The sequence below is a fragment of the Hordeum vulgare genome, chromosome 2H (genome assembly GCF_904849725.1).
Source record: "Hordeum vulgare subsp. vulgare chromosome 2H, MorexV3_pseudomolecules_assembly, whole genome shotgun sequence".
NCBI classification, from domain to species: Eukaryota; Viridiplantae; Streptophyta; class Magnoliopsida; order Poales; family Poaceae; genus Hordeum; species Hordeum vulgare.
The window spans coordinates 601,880,166-601,898,305 of NC_058519.1; the positions used below are offsets into that span (position 1 = coordinate 601,880,166).

General features: G+C 38.4%; 1 protein-coding gene across 1 annotated transcript; it reads left to right on the top strand.

Moving 5' to 3' along the window:
* Positions 1 to 15,597: 15,597 nt before the first annotated feature.
* On the top strand, positions 15,598 to 16,175 carry LOC123427637 (histone H4). The gene has a single exon (XM_045111719.1). The coding sequence runs from the start codon at positions 15,685 to 15,687 to the stop codon at positions 15,994 to 15,996; it is 312 nt and encodes a 103-aa protein (XP_044967654.1). The 5' UTR covers positions 15,598 to 15,684; the 3' UTR covers positions 15,997 to 16,175.
* Positions 16,176 to 18,140: the final 1,965 nt, after the last annotated feature.

Sequence of the window (18,140 nt, forward strand, 5' to 3'; positions counted from 1 at the left end):
GGCTCGCCAATTTGCAGTAATGTTTACGATAGTGGGTTAACTTCCGCTAGGTTCTCTTTATCGTTCATTCATGGTTGTCATATTTACTTATTTTGAGGGGTCAATATCATGATCCCATTTGTATCCTTGTAACGATTTCTTATGTTCAATAAAACCTAGAGGATCGTTCTACAAAAATATAATAAATTAATAATTCGACGAGCACCTACATTTAGAGTAAAATTTAGACGTCCGTATTCAACTTGCACAATGAGGGGAGTAGGGCTGGAATTAAAACTCTCGAAATTTATGAGTTAAACGAGCAACTCGTGACATGGTTCGACTCGAATCAAACAACTCAACGAGTTGAGCTGACTTGTAATCTAAGCTTATTAAAATAATAAGTTTAATGAGCAAAGCTAACAAGTTACTCATTTAACTTCTAAGCTCATTGATGAGAGGATATACTCGCTCTATCCCAAAATAAGTGTCTTTGTATTTAAATCAGAGACACTTATCTTGAAACGGAGTGTGCTAATATTGGTGTATATTGTTGTCATATGTGGTGTGCAACAGCTATATCTTTAGTGTAAAGGGTCTGGCCAGCTCATGATAGCCTACAAGTGCACATGTCTGATACTCCCTCCTTTTCGGTTTATAGGGCTCAAATCTGAAATCTCATCAACCAAGATGAATTGTAAGTGGATGATACTAGTTCTAACTAGCTAATGAAATGTTTCTCACATATTCAATTTCCAAGGCAATAAATGTAGCATCCTCCCTTACATTGGACTTGCATGATGCATGTAGAAAAAGATGCATGCATGACCACTAATTTGCTTTTTCTTATCTCTATGAATTAAATATGATGTGAGACTCAAAGCACTTTAACTCAACTAGACTGAAAATGAGCCTAGTATAATGGAAATCTGAAATTTTGGAGATGAGCCCTATAAACCGGAAAGGAGGGAGTATGTCTCCAACGCATGTATAATTTTTTATTGTTTCATACTATTATATTAATTATATTTTATATGCAATTTTATATTATTTTTGAGAACTAACCTATTAACCCAATGCCTACTTTTAGTTGTTGTTTTCTGCCTATTTTTGGTTTTACATAGAATCTATACCAAACTGAGTCCAAACGCTATAAATCTTTTTGACTTTTTTTGGACGAGAAGACACCCTAGAACCTTGAGGGGAGGACCAGAAGACCTACGATGAGAAAGACAACAAGGGGCCCTGATGTTTTGTGGCCATCTCGTGGCTCCGTCTGACCTAATTCCAATTCTATATATTCTCAAATAGCTAGAAAGCCCTAGAGAGCGATCGAATTTTTTTCTGGCGCTGTAACTCTTTGTTATTCCGAATTCCATCTCGAGGCCCTTTCCGGCGCTCTGTCAGAGGGGAAATCGAGCACGGAGGGCTTGTTCTTCAACCTTGCTTCCTTTCGATGATGTATGGGTAGTTCACCACAGACCTACGGGTCCATAGTGATTAGCTTGATGGCTTCTTCTCTCTCTTTGATCTTCAATACTATGCTTTCTTCAAAGATCCATCCAACTTAATCTTCTTATGCGGTGTGTTTGTTGAGATCCGATGAATTGCATGTTGCTACTTATGAGATGCATTGGGTTTTTCTCCAAAGATGAAGGGTGAAGCAATACACATTGGTGCAGCGACGTGCTATACAAATGGGTTTTAACCCCTTTTTGCGACGTAGTTTTAAACTGTTGTCTTGCATGTGTGGGTGATAGGTGGATCCATCCCACACGGCACAGAAAAATCGTCGGCGATGGTGACTGATGAACGCAAATGTTTTAAAAAACTAAGCGTATGGGATGCCCGCATCTATCACAAATGAGAGTCATCGGCACTTTCCGTACTACTCATCTTTGCTACTAGTTTGAGATCACATTACCATTGCACGCGCTACTCTGTGTTGCATCATTTACGATGCACGCTACATCACAAAGAGTTCATGATTGCAAATCATGTAGAATAAGGAGTATATCACAAACACGTACATTTTCTGACCCGTTTGTGATCAGTAGCTAAGAAGATAATTTAACCGTCTTACGAGTGTCGCATAAGTTTAAGAAACATCTGAGTGTCGTACTCGTGTCGGACAGGATAAATATCACACGCACAATTCTGTGGTGCAACGATTACGATGCGTATTGCATCACAAACAGTTTATAATTGTAAACCATATGTGATAGAGATTCTACCATCAATGTTGAATTCGGTTGCACCATTTGCGATATTGTCTTTCATCACACATGGTTTGCAAATGAAAATTGAGTTCGTGATCGCACACGTTTTCTATCTGTGAAACGAGGTATTTCACAAAAGTTGAGATTTACAAACCGTGTGCGATGTAATAAATGAGAGAGCATCTTTTTTCATTTTAATCGCTACAGTTTAAAATTGTACATAATTTGAATTTGAAAGTAGGGAATAGCTTTTTGCATATCTATCATATCCATAGGTTCAACAACCAATGCATTATTCAATTACACGTACATAGTTCAAGAATTACGTCAACAAAAGAATTATATAAGAACTAGATAAAAAATGATGAATGATGGTTGACTACTTGTATTAAAGACGGTAAAGAAAGAGAAAAACATATTCGGATTGCTGTAAAAGGTGAAGCGGAATGCCCGTAGTGTGCCCTCCTCCATATCGAATGCACACACGACTCTAGCCCATCCTTCAGTATCTTCATGAGGACTTCCAGATGGTCATTGTAATCTGATAGAAATACATGTACGTTTGCATGTCCAATAATCATGTAGTTTGAGATGTGATCTTGAGCAATCTGCATTGGGCACCACTGCAAAGGAAAAAGATACACACATTGTGAATTAACGACTCATTATGGGAAGTAAAAATACTACAGAGTGTTCTGAACTCATATATTGCAGATCACTGTTGTGTTGGACAAACTGTAATAAATAGTTTAATTGACACATTTTGCCCCATTGTCCTAACAATCTATATTACTTACCTTCCATGATGCTGGTTCATGAATATCTCAATGCCTCATACGCAAAAAGGGTCTAAGCGCGGATACTTATGAGTGACATATGTACCTACAAGCAACAAGTAATATTAGAAGCTAAACTGCAATTGCACAATGATGTAATAAATACTATCTAAACCACTATATAAGATCTAATTACATCCAATATACTAATATAATAGATGTATTAACATCTTATGTTATGAGCGGAGGGAGTATAACATGGGAAACAAATATATCCATGGGAAGCAAAAAAAACCAAAATAGGCATATGATCACTACAAAAGGCTTAATAGCAACCAAATATAGTCATTCATAATGGTATTGTTGAGATTGCATAGAACCAAGCTTGTACTTAAACATCAAATTTTATAACTGAACACCACAGAGTGAAAAAAACAAGCAAACTGTGTAAGAAAAAAATAGAATGTTGGGATGGGATGCTTTCTAGGGCCATTGAACTGGTTGATCAAATTATACTACACATTGTAAATAACTAAATAAACAATACATACTACAAACAATCAAATATAGCAATTAAAACTGAACAAATGCTAACCATAAACAACCAAAATCCTTTAAAGGAGGCATATGCTTACTACAACAGACTTAGCAGCAACCAAATAGTCATTCTTTTCTGTATTGTTGAAAATGCATAGAACGAACCACATGCTTAAACATGGAATTGTATGATTGAACATCACATTATGACAAAACTTAAATAAACAGGGCCGTGTTAACTACAACAGTTTTAACAGGAACCAAGTGTATGCTTGAACAACCAAATCTAGCAATTGAAAGTGGGCATATGATCACTACAAACAACCAAAAACATCTAAACAATGTATGTACTTGATACTCGTGATCTGCGTTGGGTTTTTCGTCAAGAGGAACGGGTTAACGGAGAGTTACACACCTCCCTTATCTTCTAACCAAATGTCCGCCCCCTGAGTTTCAGGGGTGGGCCCGTGCCCCCAAAACTGACCAATGAAAAAATGCGTCATCACCCTCTAAACCTTTCTTCCCCGTAATCTCGTGTAGATGTAGCATTGCTCCCCCTCCCCCCACGACGTTCATCCGTCATTTCTCTGTACATTACCTCTACCCTTCCCGGTTTTCTTTGATAACTGTTTTTATCTGCCTGAGCAAATCAGGTCAATATCGTGAAGGAATCAATAACTATCGGTAACTATTTGATAACACACTATATTCATAGGAATGAATCAATCACGCGCGGTCATTCTTCCTATGGTATGTCTATATGTCTCTAATATCACGGAAAGGAAACAATCATTCACGGGAAGGTTTATGTTATACTCTATTAACACTAAACAACTAGAGTATTTATACCCGTTGTCTAATTAATAGTACACTAATAGAATCTGGTTTGTGCGACCAAGTTCGGGAACTTAGCCGAGTTCATTCTATCGGTCAGAGTTTTGTGCCGAATAATAATAGTAATAATAATAATAATAATAATTTTTGTTTTTCTGTGAGTTACAGTTTTTCATCCAACTTTATGTATTTTCCCCTTCCCCTCTCTCTTGTTTTGATTTTCCCTCCTATATATCTCTAGTTTTCTCACTTGTGTTTCTTGAAAAATCGTCTTAGTTGTTCCATATTTTATTGACTTACGAAATAAAATAATATTTTATTGGGTAAGCTAATAAGTTCTTACCAAATAAATTTTCAAATTTATTTAGGTAGGTAAATAATGGGAGGGGTTTGATAGACATTTATTTACACAATCATATTAACATGTACATGTAAACCATAGGCTAACGTTGTAGAATATTTATACCCCATTGCAGCACACGGGAAATTATCTTGTAGTTTTTGAAATAGTTAGAACCAACGTTAACAAATGACTTTGTGCATGTTAGGGAATTATTCTACAGATGGAACCATGAAGGAAATGAGGGGCGGTTGAATTATAGGGTGGTTAATGTTTTTTGTTTCACAAGGGAGCAGAGGGGTCCGTAGGAGAAACATTCATAACGGCATGTACAATACCACACGCTAATCTAGGCGCTCAATACAAGAAATATGTCAACTTGTCACCTTCTTGCAGTGACCATGGACGAAATGGTCCTAAATCTACGACCATTTGAGACCGATTGGTCGTAAGTTGTTCGGGGGACTCCACACGCTAAACCATAACGACCAACTTGGTTAAAAGGTCGTAATTCCCTTACATGAAATGGTCGTAAAGCATACGTCACTGGTCCGCTACCTTATTTCTAGCTAATCATGACCAATATAGATGTTCATAGCCTTATAAATTGTGGTGCATTGCTATTACTAGGCGTCACCTCATCAGTTTTGTCTATGTGTCATGTCCATGTGTCAATTTTTGCCCTAGGCTATGAAGTAGCCTACATTTCTATCATTCCCAAAATTCCCAAAAAATTATCATAAATTCTTTGGATCATATATTCCTCAAATATTTCAAAACCCTTCCTTCCCTAGTTGAAAAATAATCAGCAATATTCATTTCCCTATTCTGTTGAGAATAGCACTTTCTGAAGGAAGTGATATTTATATTTCCTTGATTGGCCTCAAAAAGTTTGGGCACTTTTTCCTATCCAAATAATTGCCTCATGAAAAAATTAATCTCTATTTTCCTAGTAAATCTTTCTCAAAAAAAATCCAAAGTTTCTGTTCAGCTAGAATCTTTGTGAAGGAAGTACTAGTTAGAAATATTCTAATGAGTTGATTTTTTACCACATATTCTATATGCCCAAATCATAGCTCTCCACAAAATTTGAGCCCCATCTAACAATCCATCTGAGTTAACCATCCAATCTTCATTTCTCGTAATATTTTTAGTTTGTGAAGCAACTACATTTTATATTACTTTATAATTGATGAAATTTTATCACGACATGACCCTGACCATAGAACGTCCCTCCACCAAATTTTATCTCATTTAATCTAGCCAATTTCCCGCAATATTTTTCCCAATGTTCTATTCAGTCGAGAGCATTGTGAATGAAGTACCATTTTTATTTATCCAAATAGTATGAAATTTTTATAGTGCTTACATATGCCCAAATTACCATCCTCCTCCAAATTACAACTCAATCCAATCATCTATGTGAGCCCAGCTTCAGTTTCTATTTTCTATCCAGATTGACACATTGCAAACCAAGTGCTATCTAGACACCTTCTATTGGCCTTAAACTTTTTGGGAATTCTTCCATATCCAAATCTTTGTGACATGCCAATATTCAGCTCCATTTGCCTAGTAAATCTTCCTCGGCAAATTTCCAAAGTTTCTATCAAGAGAGAAACCTTGTGAAGGAAGTACTAGCTAGGATTATCCAAATGATCTGAGATTTTTTCCAAATCTTCCATATGTTCAAATCATCACTCTCCATAAAATTTGATCTCTATCCAGCAATCCATGTGAGCTCATCATCCAATCTTTTATTTTGGTCATATTTTCAGTTTGTGAAGAAACTATATCATGTTCATACCTATATAACTTACCTGCACCAAATTTGAGCTCATTTCCTTTTTCCAATTCGTCTCAATAATTTTCCAAAGTTTCTGTCCATAGAAAAGAATTCTCAAGGAAGTGTCACTTTTGCATGTCCAAATGGTATCAAATGTTTACAGTGCTTTCCTATGCCCAAATGAACATGAGCCACCAAATTTCATCTCAATCCATTCATTCATTTGAACCCAGCTTCAACATCCATATTTCTGCCCAGTGTGGTACTTTGCAAAGCAAGTGCCACCTAGGATCCTCCATTTTAGCTAAAAAATTGACAAGACAGTCTCATTAGTAGATGATCATCGGCAGCCAAAATTCAGGCCCATTGTCCATGTGCATTTCCCCACCGCTAATCAAACCCTTGACTGTTAATTCATGTTTGAGCTTAGTGTAGTCTCATCGTGAGATTCTTCTATTGTATTTTTCTACATAACACCTACCGAGGGAGAGTCCAACCCACTAAGCATGCCTAGGCCACCCAGAACATGTGGCAACGACACGGTCACGTGGTGACCATGCGGCCGGATGCCAGTTTACACACTTTGGAGTTGGGCCCCTCGGCCACCATCCAAACCTCGACGTCTCACCAACACACCATGTATTTCTGATTAAATAGATACTTATGGATCTGGAAATGATTTTTGGGAAAAATAACGAACAAACTATAAGTCAGTTGGAGTTCAAAATTGATGTGCTTCCTAGGGAATTGTCATATATTTAACTTTTTCCCAACAGGTGGATCAAAGATTTTGACACCCAACCATTTTGTCAATTATAAACTAAATATGACCTAATATTTTGGAAAATTGATTTGGGCCAATTTTGCAACAAATATATGGTAGGTCCTTCACAAAAAAAATCATTTTGGGCACTCGAAAAATGGAAAATGATTTTTTTGTCCAAATAAAATAAAACTTCCTTAGGCAACATTGTTTGTCATTCCAATATACACCCTTGTGAATAATATTAGATCATTGGAACAAACTATACCATGAATGTTGCCATAACATTGATCATTTGGCTTGAAAGCCATGAATCTTCACACATGATAACTCATTTCGAACACTTTTTAAAATAACTGTCGTATTACAAGTTTATTATTTTTCCTCGTAACTTGGTCACATACAATGACACAATGTGTTTTTTTGGATTGCCTTTTACTATTGATAACATTAATATATTTTTCCTCCCACGCATATATGGCTTAATGTCTTTTTTTTGGATTGCCTTTTACTATTGATAACATTAATAGAATATGAGATGTATAATGTGAAATTATATCATTGAAATCTCCTTTCACATAAAAATTTGACGGTATGTTCTTTTTTTGGCGGGGAAAGAATATTTATATTAGCTAAGAATAGAGATACTTCACGGCAGTGGCAATTTTCGGGATGAAATTACGAAGCCACAGTGTTGTTTTCGCCTGCTCTCTACCTAGTTTCACTAAGCAATGACTAACACAGTTGGCTTCGTGATTTATATTAATAAAATATATATCTCTTTCCTCGACAAGTTCTCGAATAACGTGAATCCTAGACGAATATCAGGACATGTTGGGCGTTGATGGATTCACCAAAGGGTTGCTTCAAAACAATTGGTCTCCAACGTCATATATTGTTTTTTATGTGTAAATAACGTCATATATTGTTGCTCTAACATGTGCTCACAGTTAGTATCGAAAAACAAGTTAGGCCATACATATGTATGGAAAGAGGGAGCATAAAAGTTTACGAATGGAGTAGATATGACTTCCTCTATACATAAATAATTATAGTTGGAGAGAACTGGTCTAGTTCTTTCCAACTACAATCATTTAGGTACACATGAAATATTTTGTTCTGATAGTTTCTATTTTTTCTTTTATGAAATAAAAATTCCACGAAAAACACAAATAAAAAATCTTCAAAAATATATTTTTAACGAAAATGAACACCAAAACCAGACAACACGCGAGTGAAAACACAATAAACAAACGCAGGAAAAAACTGTGAAAGTAAAACGAGAGAGAAGGGAACAAATGATGGAATAGTTACTTTCATTGATGAATTTGAGGGTATATATACCCTGGTACAAAGGCGGTTACAAAGAGGAAGTTGCTACAAGTAGCAACCGACATAGCAGGGATTAACCCTTTAATTAATCTAATTAATTTATTCCTAACACCCCCCCTAATCAATGTTTGTCTTGGATATATATTATCTTGATAAAGATTCCTCTTTGTATGTGCCTTTGAGAATGTTCATCATCTTCGTGAAAGCCTTTGTATAATCTTGAAAATCTCCCCCAAAAACCCTGTGGGAAAAATGTGAGGAGAATAGAGTAGATATGTTGCTAAAACTCCTTTAAACCAGTGGGAAAAATAAGGAGAAAATGATGCAACATATGATGATTATTGTCTCTTGATAACTCATATGAGAAAAACTTTTGAAGAAGGAGAAAACTCATCAATAAGTTTAGAGAACAATTAATATGTCTTGAGTACTTCCTTTAAAAACCCCGATAGGGAAAATAGAAAGTATGACATATGATCTTTGAGAATATATTGCCTCACTAAAAACCATTATGAGAAACTATGAGAGAAAACTCATAAGAGAAAAGAGTGCAATCATACATGCCACTGAAAACTCCTTTAAAACCCAGTGGGAAAAATACAAGGAAAAAATGATATGGCATATAAAGACACTTGTGTTTATATTATCTCGTTTAAAACCTTTTATGAGAAACCATTATGGAAAAACTCATCAAGGGAAAAAGAGTACAATATATGCAATCTGATGATTGTTAATAGGTTATAGTTTGGGAGATTACTCCCCCTGAACTTTGCAAATATGGAGGATGTCTCATACCATTACCATTGACATGAACATGAGATTGTGTATAATCTGTTGGATTATAACAATATTTTGTTTGCAGATTATTTCCTCAATTTTCTATAATCCGTGAGGATAAGTAATTTTCGAGCAATGTGATTTATGATATTGCTCTTCGTATAACCTATAGGTATTGAGTAACACAAGTGGAAGTATCTTGATAAATCAAGTTATGTGATTCTGATGAATCTCAACCACATGATTTTGAATGTGGTTAACCATTCTACTAAGTTATGCATATTTTGCAATGCCTTTAGATAAAACAATTATGTGTTAGAATGATAATTGGAAATAACCATTAAAATCCATTATATGACTTCCATGTGAAGGCTATTCCAGCAAATTCAGTCATTGATATGGCATCACTGGGATCAAATAAAAATCCAATATCATTACATCATATCATGGTCATATCTTCTATTTCCTGATGAAAATATCCAAGATTTACTGTAATCTTCAGATATAAGATGATAGTACTTATATCAACCGTATACCTTTTGTTGGGAGTTGCACTCCGAATGAAGATAGCAAATATAGTGTCAGGCCTGACGTAGTTTGCAACTATACGAGTGCTTTGACATTAGTGAAATATAAAACTTCAGGTCCTAGTATCACTTCATTATCACCCCTAGGTATGAATGGATTTGTACCTTATCAAAGGTAGTATGACCATACATGTCTTTTGTTGTTATGATATATCCACACTAAACTTCTCGTATATGTTTTGGATATATGTAGACTGATACGTATTCTTGATAGAATGCTCAAGTTGTAAACTTAAGCTAAATTAGGTTGAATCCAAATTTTCCGTCTTTAGATGATTTTATGTATGTTTAGGTCTTGTAGAGACATTGATGATGAAATCATCGATATACACTGAGGTGATATAAGGAATTCAAATTTGGTATTCCTTTGTTAACACATAAACAATCATCATTGAGTAATCCTTCGGAAGAAGAAAATCATTTAGTCGGTAGTACCATATGATTTCCGACTATTTTGAGTCATAGAGTGACTTCTGAAATTTTACACAAATATGTTGCGATTTATTTTGGATTTGGAATTGTAAGCCCATAAGGGACTTCGTTATAAATTTCCAAAACGAGTAACTCATATGAGTATGTAGTTACTGGATCCATTAACTGCATGGATAATATTATTTGTACTGCCAATGATATTTATTATCAAAACATAGTTCCACTCATACCAAGAAGGTATGTCGTAATCAATGTCGGGTCTCTGTGTGAACCCTTTTGCTACAAGCCTCGCTTTTTCACCACCTCATTGACTTTGTCTATGAATGAGAAGTTTTTAGTATTCCATATGGAAGATACTTATGATGAGTAGGTATTACTGTGGTAAATACCACTCTTTGATAAACGAGTGTTATTCTTCATTACTTGCTTCCTTTTATGTGAACCAATATGAGTACAAGAGGCACTCTACCATGGATTTTGGTTCAGGGCCCAAAAGGTTTTAGCAATTTGGAGAAGAAATATATGTCGACAAATGTAGACTTATGTTATATGATTCTAGAAAAATCAATGAAATTTGTGGAAATGTATTTATTCCTTTTAACTCCTTGTGATTTCCTACAACAATGGAGTCAAGGTGTTTCGATGTCCCGGCACCAAAACATTTGTGCACATCTATGTCGGGCTTTGGATGATGAGCATCCAGTGAGGTGTATTTCAACTTGATGTTGAATTACATTTACTGGTTGAGGATTTAATTTCCTCTGTTTCCGCGGAAGCATATGCGAGATTATATCTCATGTGGTCAGATTTCTCCCCCTCTTGCTCTCATTTGGGGAGAAGAGTGGTTTATCAGGTACCTCCACTCTTTCTGACACTTTACTGCGGGAATATAAAATTGAGTGACACCTTTTTCATTAGTAAATGTATGTGGCAGATTTGCAATGAGTTGCAAATTTGTGATTCTAAACTTCTTGTTCAGATTCTTTGAGTACGTGGATATAAGGACTGAATGTGAATAACATTTCTAATTTATTTCTTGGCATTCTTTGTGGTACTTATCTCCCCCTAATGCTAGAAATTTCCTTATTGCTGATGCAATCAGCATACGGGCTATGAATAATTTTGATTGACGAATAAATTGTTATTCCTCACATAGATCCCTAATTTTTTGTGAGAGCCCATTGATGTATGCTGGAGTGGTGATATCGGTATGTAACGAAATTATCGCAGATAGGAAATACTTTGTTGATTTCCACGTAATTACTACAAGGGGAAAGTAGTATGCTATGCAGTTGGTATGATTTATATCATACTTACGGTGTGTAATGCCGTATTTGTCTAGCATGAGGCTAGTAAATTACGATTCTATAAGTTTGGTCATATTATTAATTTCACTATCTTTGATAAGATATTGAACTAAACCATTCTGGGTATGCACATAAAGTATTATGTATAATCATACATTGCTTGTGAAATGAGTTCAATGAAGTTGTCCATTCGAATGGATTTATCCCTTGTTTAGGATAACTTGCTCTTACTTTGAGAATTTGAGCAATTAATTTAGTTATATCATTCATGGTTTGTGTGACAAGAGACACACTGGAAATCATTTTATAAATGTTTCCATGAGTACCATGAAGTATCTATATAATACAACATAATGGTTGAGTAATCCACATATCTTCTGAATGTGTTCAAGGAAGAATGAGTGGCTCATTTAGAATTGTAAGGTGAGAGTGCCTTAAATTATTTTCCCCTATCACACATGTGGTGCACATAAAATCTGATGATGTGGGAAATTTTGCAACTTGTTAAGTTGTGACCAATAGAATTGTCCATAATTTTCTAATCAACCCCAAACCAGGATTGTAAGGCTTATAGCCAAATATTTTGTAAGATTTAGAAAATTATTTTGTACGCAACAAAACTAAGTATGAATTGATTCATACATTCAAAATTTATCAAATATAATGTCCAAGAAATAGGATATTGGACATTATACTACATGTAGTAGTACAACTATAGGCAAACAATATTTTTGAGAATAATCGGGATATTACATGAGGTCTCCCATATTACTGAAAAATGAATCATGCACACATATCATAGGCGCAAATGAATTGATCATTCTTTTATTGCACTATATTTTTGGTTCTCCTTGTGATGAAGATTTGAGAACATCATTTACCAAAATAGTTTCTGGTCGTATGTTTGCAAATTCAAATACCCCAATGAACTTATTTGCCTTTTTAATAAATTTGTGGTGTTGCTTGACCATATGTTTGAGGGTCTGGTAATCATAGGTACGATGTTTAAATAACCACACATTTGACAAACTTGAGAGTTGTCGTTGATCGTTGGAAAACGATATATTCCCTAATAAGAAATAATTCCATCTTTGGTTGTATTTTAGCCTCCACTTTACTTTGAATACATCATGGTTCTATTTTGTGACCAATGTCTTAATTATTATTCACAATACTAGCAAAAATTTCAAATAATGGAATAGCACCCGTTGGGATGAATTTGATGACTTTATGAAATTCCATGTTTCTTCATCATGAAAATGGTAGGACTATCATAATAAGATGTAAAGTGTATTGAGGGCTTTTCAACCGGATCTTCAAATGAAAATATTTGATCATGAGATCTCAACTTAAAGTTGATTGAGTGACAAAAATGTGAGCTGCGATAGACTTGATGTCTTTGAGAAACGAATGGGAGATCATTAGCGATGTGCTCATGGCAGCATGTTTCTCTTGAGAGAATATTCAAGGTGAATCTATATTCATCCATTGTGTACTTAGTTTGAGAACCAAGTGAAGTTGGTGACATATAAAATGCATATCTGCATCAATAGAATAGCCATGTGTTACATGAAATGATCATGCATTATTCAGTTTACTTCTTGGAGTAAAATAAAATATATGGATGTAATGATCTTGTTGAGCATAATCTGCCAAGGTGATGCTTGGTGAACATGGGGTGTAAACCTTCAATATAGTCCATGCGATGAAATCGTTGCTAATGTTTTGGGCTTCATTCATGAGAAAAAAGTGTGACCTTATAGTCATGGCCAAAACATAGACTTTGTAATTTTAACATTGCTTAGTCACTATGAAAATAACAACCACAATGTGATGTGGATCTTGCAATAGTGTTTGAGACACTCGTTATAAATTATGGTATCCATCTTGATTGATGGATGACACTATAATTAGAAATAGTTACATAGGCTCCATTGTCATGCATTTTACGAATGTAGTAGAAGGTAATCACAGGTATATGCAATTATTTTCATAGTTTCCTATGACATATTCAACCAAAATGTGCAATAACAATATTTACTATGAGAGTAAAATATTTTGTGAACAACAACAATAATGCTTCAGAGGAGCAAATTTTAGTACGGCTGATGCCATATAGCCATATGTGTAGACCTCAATTTATATAGGATAACACTTTAAAGATAATCATCAATATGGTGTAGATCTCGCAGTAATAGAAAACATAGTCTGACTATTGTCAGTAGATGTTTATAATTCTATTACCTTATGTTATGCTATTTTTAAGAAAATCACTATGAAGGTAGTCATCTGTCAGAATGACATGATGTAGACCTTACAGTAATAATGGATAGTCTGCAAAATTTTGCAGTAGATGCCAATATTACCTTATGATTTCTTGAGGTAGTCACATCTAATATTAATATTTGGAAGAGCACTTTGAAGGTAATCATCTTGTAAAATTGACAAGGTGTAGACCTTACAGTAATGGTGAATAATCTGCAAATGGTGCAGTAGATGTCACCAATACCTTGTGATTCACAAACAAAATTTAGGCTATATACACATTAATATTTGGAAGAGCACGTTGAAAATAGTCCTCTTGTCAAAATGACAAAAACATACACCTCACAGTAGTGATGGATAATTTGCAAAATATGTCGTAGATGCCATTCAATACCTTGTGATTCACAAATCTAATTTATGGTAGTCATATTGAGTATGATCCTCCATAATCCTTGTTTCTTATTTGCGTCCAGACTTAACGCATAATTGTTCTAAATTACTATAGTATGAAGAATGCTGAGGCAAAACATATAGAAGATGACACAATGCCACCCCTGATGTATAATGGTCTGACCACTCGAACAGTAATACTATGATGATAATACACGCAAAACGCATGTTTCAGTTAATTATACATATTTTACAGTAAGCCTAAGGTGCTTGCACGCAAGTATTGCTAAGGCTCATGGCCTTATTTGGGAATCAGGGGAAGCAGAAGTAAACTAAGCCTAATGGAATATTTTACAAGTGCTATATGTACAGAACACAGCTTCAAAATGATGGATGACTAAACCATAAGTTTAGCCAATCCTAGTTACGCATGTCATGTACTCTGAAACTGTAGGCACGTATTTGATATACATACAAGTACAAGGGCTAAATTAAAACAATGTCAAAAAGATATAAATTTCCCTATAATGTAAATCATGAAATATTAAGGACCATAACAAAAACATGGCAGAGGATAAGGTTCCCGATCCTCTCCATCTTCCTAGAGCGGTTCGTGATGGAGATTTCTCCCATAACAGCCATTGGTCATGTAAGAACGACGCCGCACAACCGCCATGGTGCGCTCCCGTCGTGCACCATCGGAGCTGCCTACGCTGGCTGCCGCCCGGGAGGGGCTGGCCGCGCCACAGGCCTTGCTGCGTCAGTGCCGCCTCCGTCAATTCCATAGGAAGCCACGTCGGATGACGCCTCGTACGGGGCTCGGGCTTGGACAAGTCAGCCGAAGGAAGAGCCCGCACCATCTTCGCCGCGGGCAGGACCACGACCGCAGGCACTCCACGTCGGAAAGTAAAACGAGAGAGAAGGGAACAAATGATGGAATAATTACTTTTATTGATGAATTTGAGGGTATATATACCCTGGTACAAAGACGGTTACAAAGAGTCAGTTGCTACAAGTAGCAACCGACATAGCAGGGATTAACCTTTTAATTAATCAAATTAATTTATTCATAACAAAAACATCCTCCCGCTCCCGTTCCTGCGAAAACACACTTCCTCCCGCTCCACGCCACGTCACCGATCCGGGGCGCCCCTCCTCCCCCATCACAGCCATCCATTTCCCATCCGACGGCCCACACCCCGCAGCACGCGGATCGCGGCCCTCTCCTCCCCGGAAATCTCGTGGCTACAAATTCCCCACGCCCCAGCCCCGTCCATCTCATCTCATCCCATCTCACCGCACCGCCGCAACAGCACACACCCACAGAACCCAAGCTCGCCGGAGGGAGAAGCCGTCAACCACCATGTCTGGCCGCGGCAAGGGAGGGAAGGGGCTGGGTAAGGGTGGCGCCAAGCGCCACCGGAAGGTGCTCCGTGACAACATCCAGGGCATCACGAAGCCGGCCATCCGTCGCCTGGCTCGCCGTGGCGGCGTGAAGCGCATCTCGGGGCTCATCTACGAGGAGACCCGCGGCGTGCTCAAGATCTTCCTCGAGAACGTCATCCGCGACGCCGTCACCTACACCGAGCACGCCCGCCGCAAGACCGTCACCGCCATGGACGTCGTCTACGCCCTCAAGCGACAGGGGCGAACCCTCTACGGATTCGGCGGCTAGTCCGCGCCGCTCCGGTCGGATCCACCTCGCGCCGTCGGATTCGTAGCTAGCCATGGTTGTTGTTCAGTCTTCATTGTCTCCGGTGTAACGGAATGGCCGCATCTCGCTGCTGTCTGTTGTTTCGATGTACTACTGCTAGCATTAGCATGGAATGGAAATCTCAGCGCTTTGTCCTTGAATTCGCCTTCAATCTCTTGCTCTGTTGTTAAATCTTGTCACTTTGTTCCCCATTTCCCATTGTTCGTCGCTTTAATATTCTGCCCCCAAATCGACCGTGTTGGCTTCAGTTTGCAGTACACTCGAACCATCCCTGCATCTCTGAATGTCAACTGTCAAATGCCCACCATGAGGTGATTCGATGCTCAGATGGAACTTTCCCCAATCCCATAGCTGTAATCACTTCATCTTGCAGTACGCTCCGCAAATTGAACCAAGCTTGAAATATGAGGATGTGGTGCCCTTTTGAGACCTGGGTGTCTCACGTTTCCCCAATTTCAACATTTAAATGTTTGAGTCCTCTGCAATTGAACTAGTGCACGGGAAGCAGCTGATTTTTTCTTTTGCTACTTTTTGAACATAGATGCTGACCATCTGATGCATTTTTAATTGTGATAAGAGGCATCTGATTTTTTTGGCTCAGCATGGATTTCTGACTACCTGACCCTAGTTTTTAAATCATGATAAGAAGCAGTTGTTTTCTTTGGCTGCAGATATCACCTGATTGCAGATGGAAAAGATGGACCGGGGTGCAGCTCAAGGTGCAGACATTAGGCTCATGGCTACTGGGCTTGGTTTACAGTTTCCCATGTTTTCATGCATCCAAGGATCTTTATCATTTTGCCCGAATGCTGAGATTTCAGGCTTCCTGAAATGATCAAACGGGTACGATGATATATAAACAGCCAGTTTGTACTTGTATATCTGAAGAGCAGTGAAACTGTATTGAGATTAGGCTATCTTTTGCATTCAGGCCAAAGAATGCATATCTGAACATCAATAGAGAAGATCCACTATCATACTGGCACCGTTCATGCACATTAGCACCATTCATGCACATTTTGCATTTCAGGGACAATTCGAACATCAATAGAGATGATTCACTATCATATTGGCACCGCAGCATTTCAAATCAATATTTCAGAGCTGGATCATACTAGGAAGATGGAATCAACCATCTTGGCTGGCCAGATGCTACTTGCATGCTGCCAGTCCAAAACAAGTACGCACTACTGCTCACCCATACACGTTCATTACAATGCCTAGCTACTAATTAAGTACTACTACGCCTACATACCAGAGCAAGAGCATCTCCAACTGCATCCCCGACAGGCCGAGACTAAGAAAACGGCCTAGTCGCGTTCTCACAAGCCCATTTTTCATCGGTTAGGGCCAATTTTGCCGCCGACTGACGTAGGCCAAACCCGACGCGCTAGGGTCACTTGAGGAAATGTTTTTAGCGGGAACTCGTCGTGGGCCCGCCAAGTCAGCGACTAGGCGCTATCGTCTCGTCCTCATCGCCTCGTTTTGCCGCGGGAAATCAATGCGAAGGCTGCCACCGGTTAACCTTCCATTGATTCTTCACGGGCGACGCAGTGAAGGCGCGCCGATGCACGTCCGCCCCCTCCCACCACGCATACACACAGCTGCCGACCGCTCGCCGCCCACCCGCGACTATATAAAGCCGTCCCTCCCTCACCGGTGGCCGCACACCTCTCACCCCCTTCTCGCTGCCAATGACTCTCTCCCTCTTTCACCATCGACGCCCCCTCTCTCCACCACCATGACCGAGCGCTACCCCGACGACGGAGCGGCGGCAAATGGCTTCGACCGCCGCCACCTGCATAGTCCGAGACCCGCCTCCTCTACGAGGCGGACTACGCCGCCACGTCGAACAACTCGCCGCCACCAACGACGCTGAGCCCCGCGGCCGCTTCAACTCCAAGGGGCGACGCCTATGGTGGGGTGTCCCCGGTTGCATGCTGGACGCCGTCCTCGAGCAGATTAAGGACGACAACTCACCGCAGTTGGAGTACCCAGCGCCCCCTCCTTCTCCCGCCACCGTGACAGCTCATGGACGACGAGGCGCATGGAGACGGCATCCTCCTCCTCGTCCGGCTCCCGCTCCGGCTCCTCCGGGTTGCCGA

What these genes read in the sequence shown, in the direction of transcription:
- LOC123427637 (XM_045111719.1), top strand. Translation starts at nt 15,685, where the DNA reads ATGTCTGGCCGCGGCAAGGGAGGGAAGGGGCTGGGTAAGGGTGGCGCC.